Raw genomic sequence first — 27,827 nt, 5'->3', positions numbered from 1 at the left:
ACAGTAAGTATTAGATTTTCCTACTTATAGAAAGCTCACTTGCTTGCTAAATCTCTCAAGCTGCAAAAAAGTTCTAGAATCAAGAATACAGTCAATTTATTTTAGTGGTTTTCACAATTCAGAGTCCATCAAAATCACGTTGAACATTTGTTAAAGCACAGAATGCTGGAGCCAGCCCAAGAGTTTCTGATTTAGTAGGTCTAAGGGAGGGCAAGAGAATCTACATTTCCAACAAATTCCCAGTAGTGCTAATCCAGGGACACACTTTGAGAATCACTGTTATATAGTTTACATATTGACAGAAGCTATTCAGTATAGTTTTTCTTTCCAGATTTCCACTGATGGTTTAAAAATACATGGGTTTTATGTGTTTTTTCAACTTTTTATTGGAAATAAATTCCAAGTTACAAAAATGTTGCAAAAATCATAGCAAAAAAACACTTATATACCCTTTACCCAGATTTTATCTGTTGATACATTCTGTATAAGTTCCTTTATTATTACTCTTCCCTATATATATCAAGTATTTTTTTAAAACAATGAGAAAAAACCACAAAAATTATGGTCCTTTACCCCTAAAAGCTTCAGTATTTCCTATGATGATTAGTTAACAACTCCAGTGAATTAAACAATGATAGACAACTACCACTATTAATGTACAGAACAAATTCTATTCTGTCCAAATTCCCTCATAATACCATTTACTGTGAACCCCAATACCTGGCAACCACTATTTTCTATTCCTGTAACTTCGCCTTTTCCCGAATATTGTATACATGCAATCATACAATATGTAATTTTTTTAAAAGTTACAATCAAATAACACATAACATAAAATTACCATTTTAACCATTTTTAAAAAGTATACAATTCAGTGGTATTAAATATATTCATAGACTTATACAACCATCAATATTATCTAGTTCCAGAATATTTTTATTATCCCAAAAGGAAACCCTGAACCCATTAAACTAATCACAGAAAAATTAATAAACTTATCTGACCTCACAGAGACTGGATAAAAGTTATGGCCCTATAGTTACACAACTCTGAAAGAAAAAACAATTAAATTGATAATGACTAAAGGTCAGTGAACAGACATTCATGTTTTCTCTAGGTTACAGAGCAGTTCCCCATTTTAACAACTTAAAGGGTAAACTCCACCTCACAATTCCTCTCTTAAGGTGATGATTATCCTGTAAGGTCACACTCTTATTGAAACTCACACTCTTATTGAAATTCACAATCTTTTAACAAGTAAATGCTAAAGGTTTCAGGCTGTGTAATTGTTTCAAGACATATACTTTAGCAGATATGTAAAACTACAATGCTGTGAAACCTAAACTACCCTTTAACGATCCTCACCTAAGAGATTAGCTGCTCTCCAGATATATCACTTATTCATTCCACTTATGCTGGGAACCCTTAGTGCCAAGCAGAATGTCTCACTGGAAACAGGAAGGAACAAGACAGACAAAGCTCCTACTGTCACGGAGCTAATTCTGGTAGGAGTAAAACATATAAAACCACTAAAAAAAAAAATCTAAGTGACAGATCATGTGATAACAAAGTAGGATACAGTGAAAAATGATTGAGGGCTGATTGCAGATTAGACGGTTAAGCAAAACCTCTGAGAGATGAAAGAGAAACCATGAACTAAAGAACAAGAGGGAAGAACAATGCAAAGGCATTGATATAGTAAGAAGTCTGTACTGGTCAAGGACAAGAGAAAGGCTCGTGTGGCTAGCTCATCATAAGAAAGCAGTGCAGGATAAGGACAGACAAACAGCCAAGGGCCAGTTCACAAAGGATTTTCTAAGTCAGAACAAGAAGTGAGGAATTTCTTTCCAGTGATATGGAAGGCCATTAGAGGGTTTTAGGCATGGGGGTAACATGATATGACTGATATATTCAAATATTGGTTCTCAAAGGGTCAGGAAAAGACAAACTTGCATGATCTGAGGCATACAGCAGGAGAAGAGGATGGAGGGGGGTGGAAACAGGAGGGAAGAGCACAAGGGACTACTCAAATGGTTCACAGGTGCTATGGTAGTCGGAGAACTACAGGGACTAGACCTGAGTAATGAAATCAAATATTGTACAAAAAATAACAACAATGTAAGAAAATAAATTTAATTATTTAAAAAAGTTCATTCTACTTGCCATACAGGCATGTAGTATGAGTAACATGGGACTGAAAATCCAATCCTTTCATTAAAAAAGAATTGTGTGTGCGTTCAAGTGTAATTTATATATATATCATACACTTAAAAATTATAGTCATTTTATATAATAAAATGCTAAAAAAAAAAAAAAAACACCCAAAAACCAAAAACAAAAGCCTGCATTCCCTGAAAGGTATATATTTTTTTAACTACTGCTGTGAAAGAATTCACATGTGTTTCAATGTCTTTTGTCTACCAATTACAATTCTAATAGCTCCCATAGCCTGCAAATTTAAGCATTTCCTCTCTGGATGCTATACATAAACATGTAAGTCTTACTCTGCTAATAACTCTGACACTATAAATAGAAAGTCAATGAGTACTAAAGAAATGAGGAGTTTAAATTGCTGCTATTTAAACAAGATATCTTTCCTAAATATACCAATACTTAATGAAAGCACAGTTCATGAAACAAGTTTAAAGTTAAGGCTACTGCCCTGTGAGTTAAAAAGCAACTACAGCCTGCAAATTCTACTTTTAGTTCCCTAAGATAATAGTAATCAAGAAAGTATGTATGAGGCATGTGTTAAATAAAACAAAACTGAAAGAAGTATGCAAGAAGAACAAAATAACTACTTAATCCTTTCTCCACAAATTGAAAGTTGGTAATTTTTAAAACAAAAAATACTTAGCTCTCTGAGGAACAATGTTTTTCAGCTTTTTTTTTTTTATTTTTTTAAAGATTTATTTATTTATTTATACAAGAACCGGGGTACAGGCCAGATGCGCAGGAGGGTAAGAGGATTCACCAGAGAGAAAGAGCGGGGAACAGAACAGGCAGACTGATGAAATACACTGCTGAGGGGAGTTGTGGGCACGACAGGAGAGGTCTACCACGCCATGTGGGACCCTCTCCAGTCGGCCGGGATTGAACCCACGCTGCAGAGGCTGCAGACAGCTTCACAGCACTGCGCTCAACCTGCTGCGCCACCAGGGGAGGCCCTGCTTTTGAGCTTTTTCTTAAACTACAGAAAAAAATATTTTTGAACTTAAATGCCAGTGTTTCAAGCACAAAAATTGATTTTTGTGGATAGTTTACCTCTGCAGAACCAATCTGAAAAAGAATCTAGTTAACATAAAATTTTTACCATGGGGTCTGCCTGGTGGTGCAGGGGTTAAAGTGTCAGCACTATCAAGCTATAGTCACTGCAACATGAGTTCAATCCTGGCCAGGGAGCTAACCCACATATGGCACAGCAGATCTCTTCTGCCTCACCCACTGTTTCCCTCAGCAGTGTATTTCAGTAGATCTGCCTGTGCTGCTCCCCAGTCTGTCTCTGGTGAATCCTCTCACCCCCCGCACATCTGGCCTAGACCCCACTCAGTTCTTGTATGCGTAAATAAAATAAATCTTAAAAAAATTTTTACTCCATGGTAAAATGTTTGAAAGTAAAATTATATCCTCAATAATATGGCATGATCTTACATGAAAGATTCTTTAACTTGGATTATTGAAAGTCTAAGTTCCAAGAAAAGATTAATGTTCTATTTTCTTTAACTTAAAATCTGCAAAATAGATCACTTAGAGATTACCTTTATCCTAAATCAATTCATATTATGCAGTCCTAAAAATACTGGTCAATACTTTTAAGTGATTGGAATTTCACTTCTGACTACTTTTTTCTGACTACTTTGAAGGATTTCACCAAACTTGGTACTATAAAATACTAGAAGGATATTCTGAAGTTTAATCTGAAGTTCAGACCACAGAACAGAAGTCAAAGAGAAAATTCTTCTGGATATATTCATGGATTTCCACAAAATAGCTGTTGTGAAACTCCATTCTCAAAGAAAGATTGAAAATTCAGGAAACCACTAATTTGCACAATTTCTCTAAAAAGTTGTACATTTCATGCTGAAGCAACTAAATGTAAAGTTTTAGATTTAATAAGTTTATTAAATCCTACTAGGCCCCAAAGTAAACATTTCACCACCACAAAGAACATAAATAGCAATTTTAATGATTTAATGATATAAAATATATTCAGTACAAATGCTGTAGCATTCTGTATTTCTGAGCCAATCAGAAGAAAGGGGATAGGTATTCTCATCAACCAGGTGTGAAGAAACATCCACAAAGAACCATAGCTAAGACTAAAGTTGGCTGCTATTTGAAGGTAACAAAAGAGGCTTCTGGACATCTTAATTGTGGTTTCTTTAAAACTTTTTGAGTAGCACACAATGCAGAGATCTGACAAAGACCACTCCTAACCCAAGACTATATGCATGTTAAAAAAACTCACCTGTATTATACTCCTTCAACTGCAAGTCCTTCACAGGAATGCCATCAGGCGTCCGAAAGGCATTACGAATCTGCAAAAAAAGGGTGTGCTTACACTAATGATACAAATAACAATCAAACACTGATCACTATCTTTTCTCTACAGGCTTTTATTCTACATAATGTTTTTTTAAAGATTTATTTATTTATGCCTACAAGAACTGGGGTACTAGGTCAGAGGTGTGGGAGGTAAGAGGTTTCACCAGAGACAGAGCGGGGAACAGAACAGGCAGATCAACTGAAATACACTGCTGAGGGGAGCAGCAGGCGAGTCAGGAGAGGTCTGCTGTGCCATGAGGGTAGCTCCCCGGTTGGGGATTGAGCTCGTGCTGCAGTGGCTGTGGACAGCCCCATAGGCTGCGTCCTACCCCTTGCGCCACCAGGGAGGCCCTTATTCCACATAATTTAAAGCTATTATTGCTTTATAAAGGCAACATTAAAACACATTTTAGGCTTTTAACAAATATTAAATGAGAATATAATTACTCAAAAATTTCCAAGTTTATAAGAAAAAAGCAGAAGAACCTAACTGTGAAGAGCTCAAGCTCTAGTTCTGAAATCAAACTGCCTACATCCCAAGCCTCTCCTGTCACCTGCTGTATTACAGTACCCAGTTTCTCATCTGTTAAAAGTAAGATAATGCACTGAGTTCACTCCAGTCACGGCACTTGTACTCCTGCAGCCTACTCTGTTCTCCCCATCTACAAATGGACTGCTTTCCTACTGCATTCAGGCCTGGGCTTCCCTTCCTCAGCGATGCCTTTCCTAATTAGTAGAACTAAACAGCCACCACCCTAGTGATGACCTAAACCTTAACCTCAGTTTTCTTCAGAGCATTTATCACAGCCTGAAACGACTAGTTTTTGCTTACTTTTTATTATCTGTGAAGGCAGTAATGTAATAATGTTTACAGCTATATCACTCAGTGCCTGTAACAGAGTCTGGCACACAGAAGTATTTAATACTTGGAGTGAATGAAAGAGTAACTATTTACAGTATATTGTGATGATTAAATGAACAAATGCTTATGAGCATCACACAATGCCCAGCAGAGTAAGCATTTTTTGTGTGTGTTACAATTTTTGGACCAAATTCTTCTGCAAATTCAGTCATCATTTAATCAAACAGTCCTTTAACAATGAGGAGTTAGGCAGCATCTCAGTGTTTACTACTGCACTCCAATCCTCCCTCTTAAGATTATACCATACATACCTGAAATCTGAATAAGCTCTATGGCTTGTACCAAAACAAATTTCCTGCTTTAGCTATTATACTACAGTAATACAAAATGTTATCATTAGGAGAGGCTAGGTGAAGAATAAGCAAGGTTTTGCATACATTTCTTTGTACCTTGCTGTGATCTATTTTTTTTTTTTAATTTTGTATATATATTTTTAAAGATTTATTTATTTATTTATACAAGCAGTCAGAAGCACGGGAGGGTGAGAGATTTCACCAGAGCCAGAGCGGGGAACAGAGCAGGCAGAAGGACCGAAGTACACTGCTGAGGGGAGCAGCAGGCGGCAGGAGAGGTCTGCGCACCATGCGGGACCCTCCTTCGGTGGCCGGGGAGCAGCCGGGGATCGAACCGTTGCTGCAGAGGCTGCCGGCTGCTTCGCAACCCAGCACTCAACCGCTGCGCCACCAGGTAGGCCCAATCTATAATTTTTTTAAATATAAAATTAAAAAATCTTTTTACCCAACTTCCCCCCCAAAAAAGAAAAAAGGAGATTTATTTACCTCTTCTTTTGTGGCATTTTCAGGCACCCCACTTAATCGAATAAGTTTGCTTGGTTTCTCCTCACTTGGGCCAGTCCTATAATCTTGATCCTTGAATTCAGAATAAAAAATTATTTTAGAAATAACTGTGTCGTAGTGTGTAAAATCAAACAATATGAAATGTAAATTCCTCAGTATCCAATAAAAATGACTTGCATTATATGAAAATTCTTAATTTTCTCTACTTTTTCTGAGATCCAAAATTTGATTTCAAATTATTAGAATACAAATAAGCTAAGGTTCATGAGGGAGTCTTGAAATAGTAAAGCAGGACATTAAGGAAACAAATTTGAATAAGGCTTTTATAATCAGGAAAAAAGAAATCAACATATACGCAAAACTGTAATTTTCTTTTCCAGAATGAGTAAAGCAGAAAAAAAATTTTAACTAGATGTCATTTATCAAAAATGTGATCTATAAACAAATTTCAGTGCAAATGGCATCTGAGTCTAAAGCCTACAACTGTACAATTCAGAGAAATCTGCATTTTCCATATTCATTAAAGACTCAGTTACAAGTGATTTCCTGCCATTTCAAAAGTCATTAAGAAGATTTAACTTTTGAGGAAAAGTCTCCAATCACCAAGCAATTACACCCCCCAGTATGCCTACAGTCCTGGCATTATCATCAACAGTGTCCTCTTTTTCACTCTTGAAAATATTTGATTTTTTTATTGATTTGAGCAATAAAATACATGGTCATTCAAGCGCTGCTATTCACAAAACTCATTCTTTAATAAAAGCATGTCTTAAGGTTACAGTTCAAAATTTAAAAACAAAAACAAAAACCCAAGCTGAGATAGGTACAATACAATCTATTTAAAAGGTAGTATTTTCATGGTCAACTGCAAACATAACTCTCCTCACAGATTATATGCATAACTCTTCTCAGATTATATATATTTTAGATACTATAAATGTAAAAATTTAACAGTTAACTCCAACAAGATAATTGCAACATCAACATCATCTCCTCATGACTAGGGAAAGACTACTAAGTAGTCTCTAAAATGAAGGTATAAGAAAAGTGAAACCTCAGCAGCTATAAGGCCTGACTATGCAAGAGCTGAGAGAACCAACTCTCAAAGACAGACACTTTTCAAATTAAATTATCCCAAGGCATTTAAATAAGCACCATAAAGCAAAAAATAATGAAAAGGCGCATATCAAATATATCTGAGTTGACAGTTCTTTCTCTAGAGATGTATATACCATTCTTAAAAACAAATTTTGCTTTTTAATAGTTATACAAGGAGAGATCCAGGACTAAAGGTTCTGGTCCTGGATGCTACACTTTATTCTCCAGAAAAGCAAGAAAGCAATCTACTCCATTAACATACCTGAAGATCCTTCTGACCATCTCGAGAAGTTTTGCCATCTGAGAAAGATTTGCTCTGGCCATAGCCAAATATCTGGCTTCCTGGCAGCCTATGATCCACATCACGGTACTCCATGCTTCTGTAATCAGTGTCTTGCTGGCCAAGAAAGTCCAGACCACTTTCTTCTTTAAACAGATCAGCATCTGAACTCTGTTGTTCACGTCCAGGAAGCTGTGACTTGTCTTGGTCCTGACGTGGACTTTGGCTGTTCCGAAAATCTGAAGATTCACGTTCAAAGGCTGCACCTTGTGTTTCTCCTTCTCTTGTTTCTGAATGCTCAAATTCTCCCTTCTGAATGCCAAAAGCAGTCCTTTCTGTTGTACGGTCATGTGTGGATTCTTCTCTCTTATTTACATTCATACCAGAATGTTCTCTATCTTGTGTAGAAGGCTGACTGTACTCCAAAATATTTGGATCCACAGAGGGCATCTCCCTATCTTTAAATTCTATACAAGGTCCCACTTCTCTGCCCCTAAAATCCTGATCAGTCCTAGACCGATGTCTACTTCTGAACTCTGAATGTGGTGTATCCCTGTCCCTAAAGTCTAGATCACTAGTACCTGAACCTCGGCCTCTGAAGTCCACCTGTGTTCCGTCTTTGTCCCTGAAGTCCAAATCAGATACATCTCTATTCCTAAAATCAGAACGGGACTGATCTCTGGCCCTGAAATCTAGATCAGATAAATCCCTTCCCCTGAAATCTGCATGGGATCCATCCCGACCTCTAAAATCTAAATCATAAGTGCCCCGACCCCTGAAGTCAGATGGAGGAGCGTCCCTACCTCTAAAGTCAACAGTGTCTCTGTAGTTCATGTGCGATGTCTCCCTACCTCTGTAATCCATAGAAGTACCATCTCCACCCCTATAGTCCATAGGTGGTCCTTCTCTATCCCGAAAGTCCCCAGAATGTATGTCCCTACCCCTGAAGTCCAACTGTGATGAATCTCTGCTCTGGAAATCAGAAGATGAGAAATCTCCCCCCCTGAAATCATGTCCAGGTCCCTCCCCTCCTCGATAGTCACCATGTGGTCCGTCTCTAGCTCCATAGCTGAAAGAACGCTCCTCTACATTTGCAAAGGGAGGCCCCGAATGCCCCTGGAAATCAAAGGGAAGTGAATCTCTGCCAGGAAAGTTGCCAGAGTGTCTCTCTTGAGCATGACTCTTAAGGGGAGGAGGAGGATAATCCCTGTTCCACCCGGGAGCAAACCTTTCTTCTTGGCTCCCACTGTAGAAACAAAGACAGTGTTATTCATATTGTCCAGAGAGTTTGAAATCTACACACCAGCATATTCTTCTCTAATCACAGCACATTCTTCTGTAAACATTTTTTTTTTGGCAGAGTTCTGTAACAAAGTCCTAGATCTGCAGAAAACAGCAATGTTTTGCTATTTTAAGACGAAGTGGTGGAGTAAAGTTTTATGCTCCCATTTCAGAACACGAGGAAAGTCAACACAAGGTTTTCAACATGACTGCTGCAGAAAAAGCTTTCACCCAGTCCTGCAACAGGGAAAATCCGCAACACCAGATAAGCTAGCAATGGTGACATGCTACAAAGTTTCCATTTCCTACAGCCAGGGAACTTAGAATTCCAAGAGCAACATGATGATTCCTATACATCAGAAAAATCAAATCACTGTAAATTTCTAACAGTAAGTTTCAGGAGATGTCATTCTCTTTTGAGGTAATACTCCAAAATATTTTATTACAGCCACAGCATGGAAACTACCTAATCATAATGGTATAAGCTCAAATGAAGAAACACTGGGTGTAAATCACTAGTAGGAGCACATCAGTGTTCACCAGCTGAGCATCAGTCCTGGCTGCTTTTCAATCCCAGTGCTATTGTGGTTCCACCTAGAAGTTCTCACTTGGGTTCTATACTGTGTCTATCTAAGGGTATCACAGAAGGCAGCATCAATCACGCCACCAGCATGTGTAAATTGACAAAGACAAACAACAGCATTCAGGAGTTTAATGCTAAAAGTGACCCAGAGAGAACTAGGCCTTCAAGCATTATCCCTGGGTTGCAAATGAAGAAAGCTGGTATTCCAGACTATAATGCCCCATACTAATTTTTCAGGGTAATAACACATTTTTTAAAAAAAACCATAATATATTGCGTTCACATTCTCAGTTTACAAAGCTCAAAAGACAAATGAGAACTGGTCCAATCATTCATGCAACCCAACTTCTTCCCTTTTCCTAACGTTCAGGTCATTTTACAAGTTTTGGCATAGGTAAAAAAATTAGGGAATTTAAATAGGCAATTAGGCACCTAGTTATCTAAAGCTTAAAGGGGAGGGGAGGGATGGGAGGATATGAAAAAGGAAAACATGAAATGATCCAAAAAGTTCTCCACTATTTATCAGTAGAACAAGAGTATTAAGAAATCAACTCCAATTCAGTTATCTCCTTCTAGAATATGTAAGTTCTATTAAATGATCTTTCTAAACTCAGATTATACTACTATAGAAAGAGTCAAAGGACAACTGATTCTGGGTCACTCAGTTCAAGAGAAACAGTTACAATGCAAAACACTTTCTTAAACAGGAATTTAACAACAGCAAACCTAAATATTACAATTATGCACATTTAATGGTTTTGCAGAATGTGATTACTTCCATTAGCTCCCATTAACATTAGGTACATCTATGTGGTTCATCACGAAAGGAGCACGTTTAAATGTTCTTCATAAATAATACAATTTAAAATTAAGGGCCTCCCTAATGGCGCAAGGGGTTAAGCACAGCACTATGAAGCTATCCACAGCCTCTGCAGTACAAGTTCGATCTCCGGCCAGCCAGGGAGCTACCCACATGGTGCAGCAGACTTTTCCTGTCTCACCCACGGTTCCCCTCAGATGTGTATTTCAGTCAGTCTGTCTGTTCTATTCCCCACTCTCTCTTGTGAATCCTCTCACCGGCCCCACCCCTCTGGCCTGCACCCCAGTTCTTGTATGCATGAATAAATAAATCTTTAAAAATAAATAAATAAATAAAATTAAGACATAACCACTAATCCTAGTGTCTCCATTTTAAAAACAAAGCATTCAAATTCCAACAGTTAGCTTGCAGGAAGATTTAAGTCTCAGCAGACACTCACGGGATCAGTGCTGAGGAATCATAACCTCCTTGTTTTTTGCCTAGAACACATTCAATATAGTCTTTGAATACTGCCTTAAGGTTTATCAGACCCTCTTTTTTTTTTTTTTTTAAAGATTTATTTATTTATTTGTTTGTTTGTTTATACAAGCACTGGGTACAGTCAGAAGCGCGGGAGGGTGAGAGAATTCACCAGAGCCAGAGCAGGGAGCAGAGCAGGCAGAAGAAACAAAGTACACTGCTGAGGGGAGCAGCGGGCGGCAGGAGAGGTCTGCGCGCCATGTGGGACCCTCCTCCGGTGGCCGGGGAACAGCCGGGGATTGAACCAGCGCTGTAGAGGCTGCGGGCAGCTTCGCAACCCAGGGCTCAACCGCTGCGCCACCGGGGAGGCCCTATCATACCCTCTTAATTCAAAAAGATTAAACAGATCTAGAGTAACCTACTCCACTCGGGTTTTTAGAACTGTATTTTATGTAGACTATTCAAGAAGGCAGTTATATTAATATAAAACAGCAGTGGCTATGAAAATTTTCAACCAAATGAAAAAAAAAAAGAAGTTGTGAAAATGAAACACAAAATCATTTAACTATAAGATACCTTTTAAAATTCAAATTGGTCCCCACCAACAGTTATGTTATGTAAGCTATATATCTTTTCTGATCAAAGATCTTAAAAAATAACATGTAATGTTTCATGTTTAAACTAAGTTAAGATAGGGAAATATAATTTTATTTTTTTAATATTTATTTATTTATGCATACAAGAGCTGGGGTACAGGCCAGAGATGTGGAGGGTAAGAGAACTCACCAGAGACAGAGTGGGGAACAGAACAGGCAGACTGACCGAAACACACTGCTGAAGGTAGCAGCGAGGGAGACAGGAGAGGTCTGCCGCTCCATATGGGTTGCTCCCCAGCCAGCCAGGGATGGATCTCGTGCTACAGAGGCTGCGGACTGCTTCACAGTGCAGTGCTCAACCCCTTGCACCACCAGGGAGGCCCGGGAAATATAATTTTAAGTAATAAACAGGTCAAAAAAATTCTGTACAGAAAATTTTATTTATTTTTTTAATGGAATGCTTCATGAATTTGCCTGTCATCCTGGCACAGGGGCCATGCTAATCTTCTCTGTATTGTTCCAATTTTAGTATATGTGCTACCAAAGCTAGCACTGGAAAATTTTTTAAGTTATGCAATAGAACTAAAGATACCTAGCATTTCTGAAGGCACCAAAACCATTTAACTTGGGTTAATTCTACAAGAAATTGTCTAACTTACAAAATAATTACACATAAATACAAATAAAAAGAAAGATTATAATCTAAATATTTTAAATTGTTAACCTTTAATGTTAACTATTAACCTTTAAGCCCACTGAGCTAGACTAATAGGTCAACTTTGTCTATAAAGAGCCAGATAATAATTACATTAGGCTCTGTAGTCTCCAACTCAATTATTCAACTCTGCCATTGCAGCATGAAAGAAACCACAGACAATTTGTAAACAAATGATCATGACTGTGATCCAATTAAACAAAAAAACAAGCTACAGGCTGTAATTTGCTGACCACTGATCCAGACCTTGATATTTTGAAAGAAAAAACATAGGACCTCCCCTGGTGGCACAGTGGTTGAGCGCTGGGAGGCTGCCCACAGCCTCTGCAGCACTGGTTCATTCCCCGGCTGCCGGCGAGGGTCTCACAAAAAAAAAAAAAAAAAGAAGGAAAAAAAGAAAAGAAAAGAAAAGAAAAGAAAAGAAAAGAAAAGAAAAGAAAAGAAAAGAAAAGAAAAGAAAAGAAAAGAAAAGAAAAGAAAAGAAAAGAAAAGAAAAGAAAAGAAAAGAAAGTACTGATACCCAGCTGATACCCAGCATCACCACCATGCTTTAATTTAAGGATGGCTGAGCAGAAAGTAAAGACCCCTATCATTTAGTATTCATTAAACACTAGCTTTACTGAGTATTACATGAATTTTTAAATTTTTCATTGGAACCCCAAGTTTCAGAAAAATGAATGAAAATGTCTGCTGAATTTATACAATAAAAATCTTACCAACTGCTAATCCAAAAGAAAATTCACTAGTTACACAAGTTTCAATTGACACATTAATACTTTTTTAATGTATAATTTAAGGTTCTAGTTCTTGACCCTATACCAAGCAAAACCATAAAAAAACACATTTCTATAGTATTTTATTAAATGAAAACAATGCAAAAGTTTAAAAAATAATCTAACTTACAATCATCACTGCTTATTACATAGACTCCAACACATAAACGGCCTAAATCTAAAATATAATCTTTTTATAACTGAATGGCATCACTTCTCTTTGTACCCAGTAACCCCTAAAATTGAAATGTAGCTTAGAAAATTACATTAAGTAGGGCCTCCCCGGTGGCTCAGTGGTTGAGCGCTGGGTTGCGAAGCTGCCCATAGCCTCTGCAGCGCCGGTTCGATTCCTGGCTGCTCCCCGGCCACCGGAGGAGGGTCCCACATGGTGCGCAGACCTCTCCTGCCGCCCACTGCTCCCCTCAGCAGTGTACTTGGGTCCTTCTGCCTGCTCTGTTCCCCGCTCTGGCTCTGGTGAATTCTCTCACCCTCCCATGCATCTGACAGTACCCAGTGCTTATATAAATAAATAAATAAATATTTAAAAAAAAAAAAAAAAAAAAAGAATACCTCTGATTTAAAAAAAAAAAAAATTACATCAAGTAATTTTCACTTTTCAGAACTACTTATGGTAGCCCTAACACAATGTACGATGGGCAAGATGAGGCTCTGGATTCTAGACAGAATTAGTGAACTTAATGGGCCATTTATGTACATTTATAAATTACATGTACAGGAGCCTCCCTGGTGGTGCAGGGGTTAAAGACACAGCTATCAAGCTATCGCCAGCCACTGCAACATGAGTTCAATCCCCGGCCAGGGAGCTAACCCACATGGTGCAGCAGACCTATGCTGTCTTACCCGCTGCTCCCCTCAGCAGTATATTTCAGTAGATCTGCCTGTTCTGCTCCCCACTCTTGTCTCTGGTGAATCCTCTCACATCTCCCCCACCTCTGGCCTACACCCCAGTTCTTGTATGCATAAATAAATAAATACATAATAAATTATATGTACATTTTTGCTAACTCTTATTAGACAAATATGTATTACTTTATTAAAAGAGATAAGAAGTGAATTAAGGGTCTCCCTGGTGGCGCAAGGGGTTAAGATACAACCTATGAGGCTGTCTGCAGCCTCTGCAGCACGAGTTCGAGCCCCACAGCAGACCTCTCCTGGCTCACCCACTGCTCCCTTCAGCAGTGTACTTGGTCAATCTGCCTGTTCTGTTCCATCGCCACCCCCCCGGCCCTGTCTCTGGTGAATCCTCTCATCCCCACGCCTCTGGCCTATACCCCAGTTCTTGTACTCATAAATAAATAAATCTTTTTAAAAAAAAGTGAAGTAAAATTGGGGGGAGTTCTTAATGTTAAAAATATGCTAAGGACCTCCCTGGTGGCACAGGGGTTAAAGTCTCAGTGCTATCAAGCTATCACCAGACACTGTGGCATGAGGCCTGGTGCAGCAGACCTCTTCTACCTTGCCCACTGCTCCCCTCAGCAGTGTATTTCAGTAGATACACCTGTTCTGCTCCTCACTCTGTCTCTGGTGAATCATCGTGCCCTCCCATACCTCTGGTCTACACCCCAGTTTTTGTATGCATAAATAAATAAAAATAAATCTTACAAAAAATGCTAAAACACAAAGTACTTGGTATGCCAGGTAGTCCATCTCATAATCACTTCAGAAATGAATACAAAATTTTTAAATAGTTTCTATTTTTTAAATAGAGCTGTTTTTACACAAATATCCTCCTTTATGGTAGACAAACAAAAAATCATACTACATCTTTAACATTAAAATATTGGCAACTCCAGTATTCAAATTTCAAGACTTACCGAAAAGGTCCTGTTCTGTTAGCAGATCGAGAATCCCCCCACATCTCTTTCTGTGCCAAGAGGACCCCAATAAATAGATCCTTTTGTTACCAAACCCTGGTTTTAGTAGGACCTATACAAAACAAAGCACAAAAAATAAGTATATTAGAACATGAACTAAAGGCTAAACTAATTTCCTCCTATCTGGCATAACAGGAACCACATATTTTTGGAAGTCACTTTTAAATATTTACATATTAATTTATAACCAGAAAAATACATTTTTAATTAGAAATATATACTCTGAGGTACCATAAATGTTTCAAAGTACTAAACATACTTCTCTTTACTAAATATTTACTAGTTTTCTAGCACCTATTCTATCTTCCTTTTAGAAATATCATCATGGGCCTCCTTGGTACCCTAGGGGTTAGGTCTCAGCTCTATCACTGCTTCAGCCTGAGTTTGATCCTGGCCAGGGACCTAACCCACATATAGCACAGCAGACCTCTCCTGTCTCGCCCGCTGATCCCCTTAGCAGTGTATTTCAGTAAATCTGACTGTTCTCCTCACTTTGTCTCTGGTGAATCCTCTCACCCCCCATACCTCTGGCCTACACACAGTTCTTCTACACACATACACAAAAATAACCAAAAAATAGCAAAGCAGGGCGTCCCTGGTTGTGCAAGGGGTTAAGTCTCAGCACTGTCAAACTATTACCAGCCACTGCAGCATGAGTTCGATCCCCCACAGAGAGCTAACCCACACGGCACAGCAGACTTCCCTGTTTTACCCGCTGCTCCCCTCAGCAGTGTATCTCAGTTAATCTGCCTGTTCTGCTCCCCACTCTGTCTCTGGTGAATGCCTAAATAAATAAATCTTTAAAAAAAAAAAAAAAAAAGAGAAAGCTCATTCTCTGGTAAAGATAAATTATCTGGTAAAGACAACTTTTTAATTTTTTTTTAATTTTTTTTTTTAATAGAGGCATGTTTTTATTTATTTATTTATTTGTTTATTTTATTTGTTTGTTTGTTTTGTTTATACATGCACTGGAGCGCGGGAGGGTGAGAGAATTCACCAGAGCCAGAGTGGGGAGCAGAGCAGGCAGAAGGACTGAAGTACACTGCTGAGGGGAGCAGCGGGTGGCAGGAGAGGTCTGCACACCATGTGGGATCCTCCTCCGGTGGCCAGGGAGCAGCCGGGGATCGAACCGGCGCCGCAGAGGCCGCGGGCAGCTTCGCAACCCAGCGCTCAACCGCTGCGCCACCGGGGAGGCCCTAAAGACAACTTTTTATTTTCTAAATGATTTAAGACAAACATAAAAAACAATTAATCTAGGTTATTGGGGACACAATTTATATGCAGAACTCTCTGTCCAACTGTGACATTATTAACAGAATGAAGGAGGTAAAGGAGTTGTTTTTGTATACTATTGAAATTAAGTTGGTATAAATTCAAATTAGGTTGTTATAACTGAATAATATTAAATAAATAATTTCCATGGTAACTATAAAGGAGTATCTATAGAATACATATGCAAGAAAATCAAAATATTTCATTAGAAAAACCCAATTAAACACTGAAGAAGGTAATAATGGAAGAAATGAAAGATAACAAAAGCAGTAAGAATACAGAAAACCTATAACAAAATGGCAGAAGTTCTTCCATATTAGTTTAAATGTAAATGGCTTAAACTCTTCTAATCAAAAGCAGAAACTGGCAAAATAGATGAGACCAAACAATATGTTGTCTGCAAGTGATTCACTTTAGATCCAAAAACTCAAACATGTTGAAAGTGAAAGGATGGGAAAAGAGACAAATATCAGCCAAAGAAGAGCTGGGGTGACCATACTAATATATGACAAAATACACTTTAAATACAAAAAGGTTACAAAAGACAATGAGGGACATTACATATTCATTAAGAGGTTCAAAAAATACAGCAAGAAGATAAAATGATCAAAAAGATTACACACCTAAGAGATTCTCAAAATACATGAAACAAAAATTGAAAGACTCAAAGGGAGAAATAAACTGCTCTACAGTAATAGCTGGACAATGCAAACTCCACTTTTAATAATGGATAGAGCAATCAAGCAGAATATAAAGAAATAGAGAACTTAAATAATACAAGAAGCCAATTAGAACCAATTCACATACAGAATACTCTGTCCAACAACTATAGGATCATATCTTCTTAAAGGCACATGGGGGCCTCCCTGGTGGTGCAAGGGGTTAAGTGTCAGCACTGAAGAGCTATCCACAGCCACTGGAGCATGAATTCGATCACTGGCCAGGAAGCTGACCCACATGAGGCAGCAGACCTCTCCTGTCTCGCCCATAAATCAAATGCACATGGGATATTCTCTAGTGTGGACTACTTATTAGGTCATAAACTGTCTCAATAGATTTTATACAATAAATAACATACAAAATATCTTATCAGACCCAAATGGGATAAAGCTAGAAGTCAATAACATAAGGAAAACTATTAAAGTCACTTAAATTTATTTATTTTTTTTAAAGATTTATTTATTTACACATACAAGAACTGGGTTGTAGACCAGAGGTACGGGGAGTGGAGGTTGGTGAGAGGATTCAACAGAGAGAGTGGGGAGCAGAAAAGAACAGGCAGATCTACTGAAATACACTGCTAAGGGGAGTAGTGGGTGAGACAGGAGAGGTCTGCTGCACCATGTGGGTTGCTCCCTGGCGGGCTGGGGATCAAACTCGTCCTGCAATGGCTGGTGCTGCAATGGCTGGCAATAGCTTGACAGCCTCATGTCTTTAACCCCTGCGCCACCAGGGAGGCCCAAGTCACTTCTTAATTTTATTTATTTATTCATTTATTTTTGTGGGACCCTTGCCGGTGGCTGGGGATCGAACTGGAGCTGCAGAGGCTGCAGGCAGCCTCACAACCCAGCGCTCAACAGCTACGCCGCCAGGGGAGGCCCCAAGTCACTTAATTTTGAATGCATATTACCTTGACTTTCCAGTTCCTCTTCTAATAATTCATTCTCTAGAAACTTAATGTGACTAATGTATTAGTGTTTGTGACAGCAATAAGATTATAAAATCTGCATTTCAACAAAATACATTTATATTATTGAAATAGTATGCAACTCTCAAAATTGAGTTAGCTACATTAATTGCTACAGAGTAAGTTAATATATCTTAAGTTTTAAAAGGTGTGCTAAACATGAATTGTGACATGGTATCATCTGTGTAAAACAGAAAAGAATATATACAACGAAGTTAGAGCACACTCCCAAATTTTAAAACTTGCTACAATAATCAAGGCAGTGTTGCACTGGCCTAAGGATAGACACTGATCAATGGGACAGAATGAGTCCATAAATAAACCCTCACATTTTGGTCAACTCTTCCAGACAAAAGTGCCAAGACAATTCAATTAAGAAAGAACAGTATTTTCTACAAATGGTAGGGATTGGGACAACTGGATGTTTCTACATGAAAGAATGGAGTTGGACCCTAGATTATACACAAATAGCAATTTATATTATTATATAAAAATTGATTCAAAATGGATTATAGACCTAAATGTGAAAGGTAAAGCTATAAAATTCTTGGATAAAAAGCAGGTATGAATGTCATCTTGGATTCAGCTATGGTTTCTTAGGTAAGATAGATACCAAAACCACAAACAATAAAAATAAATTGGTTATAATCAAAATTTAAAACATTTATCCTTTAAAGGACAACATTAAGAAAATTTTAAAAGAGGTGGCGCGAGGGGTTAAGAAGCAACCTATGAAGCTGTCCACAGCCACTGCAGCACGAGTTCAATCCCTGGCCAGGAAGCTGCCCACACAGCGCAGCAGACCTCTCCTGACTCACTTGCTGCTTCCCCTCAGCAGTATACTTCAGTCAGTCTGCCTGCTCTGTTCCCCACTCTGCTCTGGTGAATCCTCTCACCCTCCACACCTCTGGCCTGTACCCCAGTTCTTGTAGGCATAAATAAATAAGTCTTTAAAAAAAGTTAAAAGACGCATAAAGCACATAAAGTGGGGGAAACTTGAGAAAAATCATGCATCTGATAAGGGACTTCGGAAATTTAGAACTCAATAAAAAAAGGAAAACCCAAGTTTTAGAATAGACAATGGCTATGAATACACATTTCTCCAATGATGATACACAAATGGTCAATATGCAAGAAAATTTCTCCAAAAAAAATTTTTTTTTAATGATTTATTTATACAAGCACTGGGTACAGTCAGAAGCGCGGGAGGGTGAGAGAATTCACCAGAGCCAGAGCAGGGAACAGAACAGGCAGACTTGACAAAATATACCGCTGAGGGGAGCAGTGGGCGGCAGGAGAGGTTGCGCACCTTGTGGGACCCTCGCCAGTGGCCGGGGATCGAACCAGCGCTGCAGAGGCTGCGGGCAACTTTGCAGCCCAGCGCTCAACCACTGCGCCACCAGGGAAAGCCCTTTCAAAATTTAAATGGGTAAAAACTCTGAGTTGCTGGTAGGGAGCCAGGGCCACTGGCACTGTGCAATGAACCAAATGCCAGGCTGAGACTTTAAATGCTGCAGCTCATCAGACCCATAGCTGATATATACAAGACAGAAGTCAAGAAAGTCAGAATCCACTAGGAGTATGTAAGTCACTACCATATAACCTAACTGAAAATAAATTGTACTAAAATATCAACTCCACAAATTGACTATGGCTGGCAGTAAACATGTACATGGGAGCTAAAAGGGTCTGCTACCTCAACTACCCAAATCCTCAACTGATGCTACACAGCAGTAAATAGAAGAGCCCCTGAGCTGAGTTCTGAAGACTGGCTTACGAGCAGGTGAAGCTGCCACTGGTGCAAACCTTGATAATAGTAAAAAGTCAAATGAGTTCTGAAGTATGAAATGAAAAATGGCTCCATGTAAACAGCTGAACAGACAGCCCCATCAGCTAGCCCCGAGAGAGGGCAAGCATCATGTTAAACTATAGGCTACACTGCTGGTGATGCCCTTCTATCAATTCATCTCAGTTTCAGCCTTATATTCACACTGCCCGAGTTCCTAAAAGCTGACCAGTGGGTTGAGAATGAAGTTCCCCATTCACTATAGGTCAGCACCTTTTACAGTTGAACTATGATGGTAGTTGGTTTTCTATGCCTCTGCCTTTCATTCCTTATTAATAAAAACATTCTAGTCAAATGTTCTCCCTCTGGTTCATGTTGCACAGGTCCAAGAGTTTCACTTCTAATAACAATACCTATACCCCACGGCCATCTGCCTCGATGGTGACTGCAGTTCCAAAAGACAAAAAAAAGGCATAATCAGGGGTCTTATTCTAGCAGTTTTAACCGTGATGTGTAGCAATCTGATCCTGCTTGAAACATTCTAATTTTTTCCAAAGTAAGTGCTTTGGGCCCCCTAAAACACTCAACTAAGAACATCAGGGGGACACTAACAGGAAAGGATTAGTTTGAGCATCTACCCAACTAAGATCTAACTATGAGTTTTTAAACAGTAGTAATTTTAATATAAACTACTGGAGTTAGAATTAGTAGATTCTTGCAGCACCCTTACCGCCATAAAAATTCCTGCTATAAGACTTTAAGTGTTTTATTACAAAAAGTCATCTCCTCTGACCTGGAGTTGGAAATCTGCATGTCTGATACCTTCCCTTCATGTGGCAACAGTTTTTCAAGCTCCCTTGCAGATTCATAGCTTGTTTCCAGTTTAATGGCATTTTCCTCGCCTACTATCATAACTCACTCAAAAGTTAATTAAAAATGAGATTTAGGGCCTTCCTGGCCTAGAGGTTAAGTCTCAGCACTATAACCACTATGGCCTGAGTTCAATCCTGAGCCAGGGACCTAACCCACATATGGCGGAGCAGACCTCTCCTGTCTGCTCCCCTCAGCAGTGTATTTTAGTAAATCCACCTGTTCTGTTCCTGCTGTATCTCTGGTGAATCCTCTCACCTCCTGCACCTCTCCCGCAAACCTCTCCTGTCTTGCCTGCTGCTCCCCTCAGCAGTGTATTTCAGTTGATCTGCCTATTCTGCTCCCCACTCTGTCTCTGGTGAAAGCTCTCACCCCACACCTCGGGCCTACACACCCGTTCTCCAATGCATATACAAGGAGAAAATCTTTTTGAGCTTGGTATCAGCAAAGACTCTTAGGTAGGATCCAGAAAGATAAATCATAAAAGAAAAAGATTAAGGGCCTCCCGGTGGCGCAGCGGTTGAGCGCTGGGTTGCGAAGCTGCCCGAAGCCTCCACAGGGCCGGTTCGATCCCCGGCTGCTCCCCGGCCACTGGAGGAGGGTCCCACATGGCGCGCAGACCTCTCCTGCCACCCGCTGCTCCCCTCAGCAGTGTACTTCGGTCCTTCTGCCTGCTCTGCTCCCCGCTCTGGCTCTGGTGAATTCTCTCACCCTCCCGCGATTCTGACTGTACCCAGTGCTTGTATAAATAAATAAATAAATCTTTAAAAAAAAAAAAAAAAAGAAAGAAAGAAAGAAACCGATTAAAACCATGAGATACTGGGGCCTCCCTGGTGGCGCAAGGGGTTAAGCACAGCACTATGAAGCAATACACAGCCTCTGCAGCACGAGTTCGATCCCCGGCCGGCCAGGGAGCAACCCACATGGCACAGCAGACCTCTCCTGTCTCGCCCGCTGCTCAATCTGCCTGTTCTGTTCCCCACTCTGTCTCTGGTGAATCCTCTCACCCTCCCCCACCCTCCAAACCACTGGCCTGTACCCCAGCTCTCATATGCATAAGTACATAAATCTTAAAAATAAATAAATAAAACCATGAGATACTATTACACATACACTAGAACTGCTAAAATTACAGATTCACCAAGTCAAATACACAAGGATTTCCAGCAATCAGAAATATCATACACTGCTGGGAAGAATCCAAAATGGTACAACCGCTTTAGAAATTGGTCTGACAAACACAATGCTATGACCTAGCAATTCCTCTTCTAAGTTATTTACCCAAGATAAATGAACACAAGACTTGAACATGCAAAAATGTTCCCAACAACTTTATTCATAACAGTTTTAAACAAAAATGGAAACCACCCAACTACTCTTCAATAAATGATAAAAACAGATATCATGTGATATCTTGAAGGATTTTCCTCCCTGGGGTAGTGTACTTCACTTAGACTTAAATGGAGAGATGACTTTTTGGTAAAGAGGGGAAAAGGTTAATAAGAAAGCGGAAATGGAAAATGAGAATCAACAAGACCTCCTTTTCATTTTTCTTTTTTGTTATAAAATGCAGTTACCATTTAATCCATTTTTTAAGTATAAAGGCCAGTACAGTCATACTGTTATGCAAGCATCATCCCCATCCATTCACAGAACTTTTTTCATCTTGCAAAACTGAACTCTACGCAGTAAATGGTAACTCCCCATTCCCCCTTAGCCCAGCCCTTGGTAACCACCACTCTGCTTTCTGTCTCTGTAATTTTGACTACTCTACATATCTAATAATACTAGTAGAATCATACAATATTTGTCCTTTCATGACTGGCTTATTGCACTCAGCATAGTATTTTCAAGGTTCAACCATACAGAAGCATCTATCAGAATTTCATTCCTTCTTAAAGCTGAATAATACGCTATTGTATATACATGCCACATTTTGTTGATCCACTCGTCCACTGGACAGTTGGGTTACTTCCACCTCTTGGCTATTGTTAATAATACTGCAGTGGGGCCTCCCCGGTGGCGCAGCGGTTGAGCTTTGGGTTGCGAAGCTGCCCGCAGCCTCTGCGGCGCCAGTTCGATCCCCGGCTGCTCCCCGGCCACTGGAGGAGGGTCCCACACGGCACGCAGACCTCTCCTGCCGCCCGCTGCTCCCCCCAGCAGTGTACTTCGGTCCTCCTGCCTGCTCTGCTCCCCGCTCTGGCTCTGGTGAATTCTCTCACCCTCCCGCACTTCTGACTGTACCCAGTGCTTGTATAAACAAAAACAAACAAATAATAAAACATGCCTCTATTAAAAAAAATTTAAAAAAAAAAAAGAATTTAATAATGCTGCAGTGAACAGAGGTGTAAAGTATCTCTTCATGTCCCTGCTTTCAATTCTCTTTTGTGCCCACCTCAGCACAATGCACATGCTGATGTACCAAACCCCCAATGTGACTGTATTTGGGGATAGGGCATTGAAAGAGATAAATAAAGTTAAAAGAGGCCCAAGGGAGGGGTCAAATCAACCAGAGGGGTGTCAGAGGCAGAGACATCAGGATTGCAAGCACAGAGATAAAGTCATGTGAGGACACAGCAAGAAGGCAGTCTTCTATAAGCCAAGGAGGCCTCACCAAAACCCAATCCTGCTGCACTTTGGGCTTCCAGATTATGAGAAAATAAATTTCTGTTGTTTAAGCCACCAGACACAGTGTTTTATTATGGCAGCCTTGTAGACTACAATTCCAGTTTCTCCGCATTCTCATCAGCACATTTTTTTAAATGTCATCCTAATAGGTGTGAAAGGCATGTCACTGTAGTTTTGACTTGCATTTCCCTAATGACTAATGATGTTAAGCATCTTTTCAAGTGTTTATTGGCCATTTGGGTGTCCTTTTTTTGCCCAGTTTTGAATCAAATTGTTTTTTATTGTTGCTGAGTCTAGGAATTTTCTATATACGCTGGTATTAATCCCTTATCAGATATGTGATTTGCAAATATTTTCTCTCATTCTTTGGGTTACCCTTTTATTCAAATGAGTGTTCTTTGATGCACAAAAGCTTTTAATTTTGATGAAGTTCAGTTTTTCTGGAAGATGCTATAATACAGGTGAACCCTGAGGACACTGTCAGTGAAATAAGCCTGTCACAAACAAACTAATGTGAGATTTATGATTCTATTTATATGAGGTATCTAGAAGAGGCAAATTCACAATGATAGAAAGTAGAATGGTGGTTGCCAGAAGTTAGAGTGGAGAATGGGGAGTTATTGTTTAATAGGTACAGAATATCAGTTTGGGAAAATGAACACAATTCTGAGATCACAAGGTGATGATGGCTGCACAACAATGTGAATGTACTTAGTATATTCACCAAAAATAACAAATGTGGGGCCTCCCCGGTGGGCAGCAGTTGAGTGCTGGGTGGTGAAGCTGGAAGCTGCCCCACAGCCTCTGCAGCGCCGGTTCGATCCCCGGCTGCTCCCCAGCCACTGGAGGAGGGTCCCGCATGGCGCGCAGACCTCTCCTGCCACCCGCTGCTCCCCTCAGCAGTGTACTTCGTCAGTCTGCCTGTTCTGCTCTCTGCTCTGGCTCTGGTGAATTCTCTCACCCTCCCGCGCTTCTGACTGTACCCAGTGCTTGTATAAATAAATAAATCTTAAAAAAAAAAAAGTGGGCAAGGATGTGGAAAAATTGATGCGCATTACTAGTGGGAATGTAAAATAATGCAAATACTATGGAAAAAAAGTACAGCACTTCCTCAAAAAGCTAACATAGAAATTATCATATGACCCATCTTGGGTATAAACCAAAAAAAAATTGCAAGTAGGAACATAAAGAAACATTTGTATACCATTGTTCACATAATAATTACACAATAGCCAAAAGATGGAAACAAACATCTACCAACAACAGATGTCCATTATATCTCACCCCCCAAAATTTTTTTTTTTGTTTTAATTTTTAAAAAGGAATGGAGTTTGGATACATGCTGACCTAAGTAAACCTCAAAAATATTAAGTTAAATGAAATAAATCAAACAGGGAAGGACAAATATTGTTATGATTCTATTTATATGGATTACCCAGAACAGGCAAAATAATAGAGACTATAGGTTAGAGGTTACCATAGGCTAGAGGAGCAAGACAATGGGCATTTATTTGTAACAGTTACAGAGTTTCTGTTTGAAGTGATGAAAAAGTTTTACAAATTGATGGCAGTGAGGGTTGTATGTAATTAATGAGCTGAGATGTTACACTTAAGTGGTTTGAATGGTAATTTTTGCTACAACATATGTAACAAAATATACTTATGACAATTTAAAAAAAAAAAAAATTAATGCAGGAGTCTCCCTGGTGGTGCAGTGGGTTGAGCACTGTGGTGAAGCTGTCCGCAGCAGCACAGGTTCAATTCCCGGCTGGCCAGGGAGAAACCCACATGGTGCAGCAGACTTCTCCTGCCTTGCCCCACTGCTCCCCTCAGCAGTGTCTTTGGTCCTTCTACCTGTTCTGCTACCCGCTGTCTCTGGTGAATCCTCTCACCCTCCCGCACTTCTGACCTGTAACCCAGTTCTTGTATAAATAAACAAATCTTCAAAAAAAAATTAATGCGGGCCTCCCTGGTGGCACAAGGGGTTAAGTCTCAGCACTATGAAGCTATCCGCACTGCTGCATGATCCCCAGTCAGGGAGCTGACCCACATGGCACAGCAGACCCCTCCTATCTCACTGGCTGCTCCCCTCAGTAGTGTATTTCAGTCAATCTGCCTGTTCTGCTCCCCACTCTATCTCTGGTGAGTCCTCTCACCCCCCACACCTCTGGCCTACATCCCAGCTCCTGTATGCATAAATAAATGAAAATAAATCTTTTAAAAAAATAAATAATGCACTATGCAAAAAAAAAAATACACCTTAAATGGGTGAAGTGTATTTGTGTATGAAGGACATCTCAACAAAGCTGTTAAGAAAGAAAGGTAACAATGGTGGCCAACAGTTAATGAACTTTCAGCACACCAGTTTTACAGGCATTACATGTATTACATAAGCGGCACAACAATATATAAGATGGTTACATTTCTTAACCTCATTTCTCAAATGAGTAAACTGAGGCTGGGTAATTTGTCCAATGTCACTGAGTTAGTGGAATACTCAGGGATTCAAACCCCATCAGATTCTATGGCTCCTACAGTTACCCATTCTGCTATACCAAGTCCCACAGTGTGAAAGGAGGGTTATAAAAAGGCACTCAAGGGCCTCCCCGGTGGTATAGCGTGTTGAGAGCCACGCTGTGAAGCTGTCCACGGCTTCTGCAGCGCGGGTTCAATTCCCGGCCAGCCAGGGAGAATCCCACATTGCATGGCAGACCTCTCCTGCCTCGCCCGCTGCTTCCCTCAGCAGTGTCTTCAGTCTGTCTGCCTGCTCTGCTCCCCACTCTGTCTCTGGTGAATTCTCTCACCCTCCCACATCTCTGACTGTACCCCAGTTCTTGTATAAAAAAAATCTTTAAAAAGGGCCTCCCCGGTGGCGCAGCGGTTGAGCGCTGGGTTGCGAAGCTGCCCGCGGCCTCTGCGGCGCCGGTTCGATCCCCGGCTGCTCCCCGGCCACCGGAGGAGGGTCCCACATGGCGCGCAGACCTCTCCTGCTGCCCGCTGCTTCCCTCAGCAGTGTACTTCGTCAGTCTGCCTGTTCTGCTCTCTGCTCTGGCTCTGGTGAATTCTCTCACCCTCCCGCGCTTCTGACTGTACCCAGTGCATGTATAAACAAAACAAACAAACAAATAAAATAAACAAATAAATAAAAACATGCCTCTATTAAAAAAAAAAACTATAAAAAAAATCTTTAAAAAGAAAAAAAAGGCACTCAATAAATATCCCATTATCTAAATGACTGAGATGAAGAATGTACTGTGGGAGTCTAGCAGAAAAATTAACACTAAGCACTTAGTATGTAGGTAGAAGAATCCACCAAAGAAAGCTTTATATCTTTAAGTTTTCATAACTTTACAAATTTTAATCTGAATCACATTTATACATTTAACACCAGATTACACGTTTAAACATTAGAAGAGTATACGTTGCCCAATATCTGCACTACACTGGAGAGTTCATTTAGTAACCTTCCTCTTGACAATTTTCCTTTGATAGGCTACTAGAACGTAAGATCATAAAGGCAACAAAAATAAACCCAAGTTTTGTAACAGAAGTCTATAAAGAAGGGTACTACAGATAGCCCCCTAGGTTGGGTACCTACTTAGGTGATAGTTAACAGACATGATTCAGGTCCCATTTCTGTGTGTTTCACCAAAACGGTAATATCATCAATTACTTCAGACATTTGCTAGTCCTGCTAGAGTTCTTGATACCTCACTACAGCCCTTACAAGTTTGCTGATGTTAACACTGTTAAACCATTCACAATGGTGGCATTACTCAACAGGAAGTTAAAAACTAACAAACGGAGGACACAATCCAGAGTTCAAAAAATGAACCAGGTGACCTGGCACATGAGAGTCTACTGAATATCTTCACTGAGATCCAGCAATTCTGACCTTCATAGGTAAACCTCGAATATGCAAAACACACAATTACCCCTACAATTTGTCTCTACGAAACAAGCGCCTCTTTATTGAAAGAGTTGAACCCAGTAGCACATCAATTCTAAAGAGAAAAACAGATTTACAACACCAAAAGGAATCTAAAGATTGAATACAAGGAGAATTCCCTCTCTCCCTCTCTCCACACATTTACCCAACGGGCGAAAACCCACCAGACCACTCCCCCGCGCCCAAGTTCTACCACCCTCGTGCCGGGCTCTGAGCTCCCGCGCCCTCTGGTCCAACTGCGTCCACTCCCCTCTGTCCGTGTCTGAGAGTAAGGCTAGGTCCCAGGCACAAGAAAGTCTCCCTCTCGGTGACGACTCGGAACTAGATCAAATTTCTGCAAAAGCAGGCAAACAGGGCCCGCCTGCGGCTCCGAGGACCGGGAGCACCGGACCTCCACCACGCGCCAGCCCCCAAGCCCGCAGCCGGCCGCCCCGAGGCTAAACCGGTAATTCTGCCGCCGAGCCGACTCCGCCCCGAGCCCGCGACCGTTCCGGGGCGTTCCTCCCGTGGGCGGCGCCTCCCTCACACACCGCTCTCGGCTCTCTTCTTCCCGAGCGAGGCCGCGGCCGCCCCGCGACACCGAAGCCGCAGCTTCCAAGCCGCGCGGGCCCGCGACAGCCAGAGCGGCCTGCCAGGCCGGGTCCTTCCCCGCAGGCTCCAGCACTCCCTCTCGGCCGCCCCAGGCCCTTACCGAGGCACCGCGGCCTCCGCGGCCCGATCCCCCTAATTCTCAGCCACTGCCACCGACCCAGCGCCGCGGAGACCGGAACTTCCTCCGCGCGGAGCCGCTACCTCCACAAAGGCGCCGCGCCGCCGCCGCCAGCGCGCAGCCCGCCGGGAGATGGAGTACAGCGGCGGGTCTCGCAGACTC

General features: G+C 40.6%; 1 protein-coding gene and 1 non-coding gene across 5 annotated transcripts in view; both read right to left on the bottom strand.

Moving 5' to 3' along the window:
- Positions 1-27,827, bottom strand: part of RBM6 (RNA binding motif protein 6) — a 101,597-nt gene extending 73,770 nt beyond the window's left edge. The window contains exons 1-5 of one of the 4 annotated variants that reach the window (XM_037529371.2): positions 27,648-27,827; positions 14,705-14,816; positions 7,625-8,888; positions 6,247-6,336; positions 4,469-4,538 (exon numbers count right to left, since the gene is read on the bottom strand). In XM_037529371.2, the coding sequence (XP_037385268.1) occupies positions 4,469-4,538; positions 6,247-6,336; positions 7,625-8,888; positions 14,705-14,748 (1,468 nt within the window). In that variant the 5' untranslated portion in view covers positions 14,749-14,816; positions 27,648-27,827. Of the gene's footprint in view, positions 1-4,468; positions 4,539-6,246; positions 6,337-7,624; positions 8,904-14,704; positions 14,817-27,647 lie in introns of those variants that run through there. The other 3 variants (XM_054694066.1, XM_054694068.1, XM_037529374.2) reach the window with 3 other exon arrangements.
- On the bottom strand, positions 11,828-11,934 carry LOC119237811 (U6 spliceosomal RNA). Its single transcript, XR_005123445.1, has one exon. It is a non-coding gene; the product is annotated as a U6 spliceosomal RNA (small nuclear RNA).

Source organism: Talpa occidentalis, unplaced genomic scaffold (assembly GCF_014898055.3).
Source record: "Talpa occidentalis isolate TD23 unplaced genomic scaffold, MPIMG_talOcc4v2.1 talOcc4.10, whole genome shotgun sequence".
Taxonomy (NCBI): Eukaryota; Metazoa; Chordata; class Mammalia; order Eulipotyphla; family Talpidae; genus Talpa; species Talpa occidentalis.
Note: the sequence above shows the minus strand (reverse complement) of the source record. Positions and strands in the feature narration are given on the sequence as shown.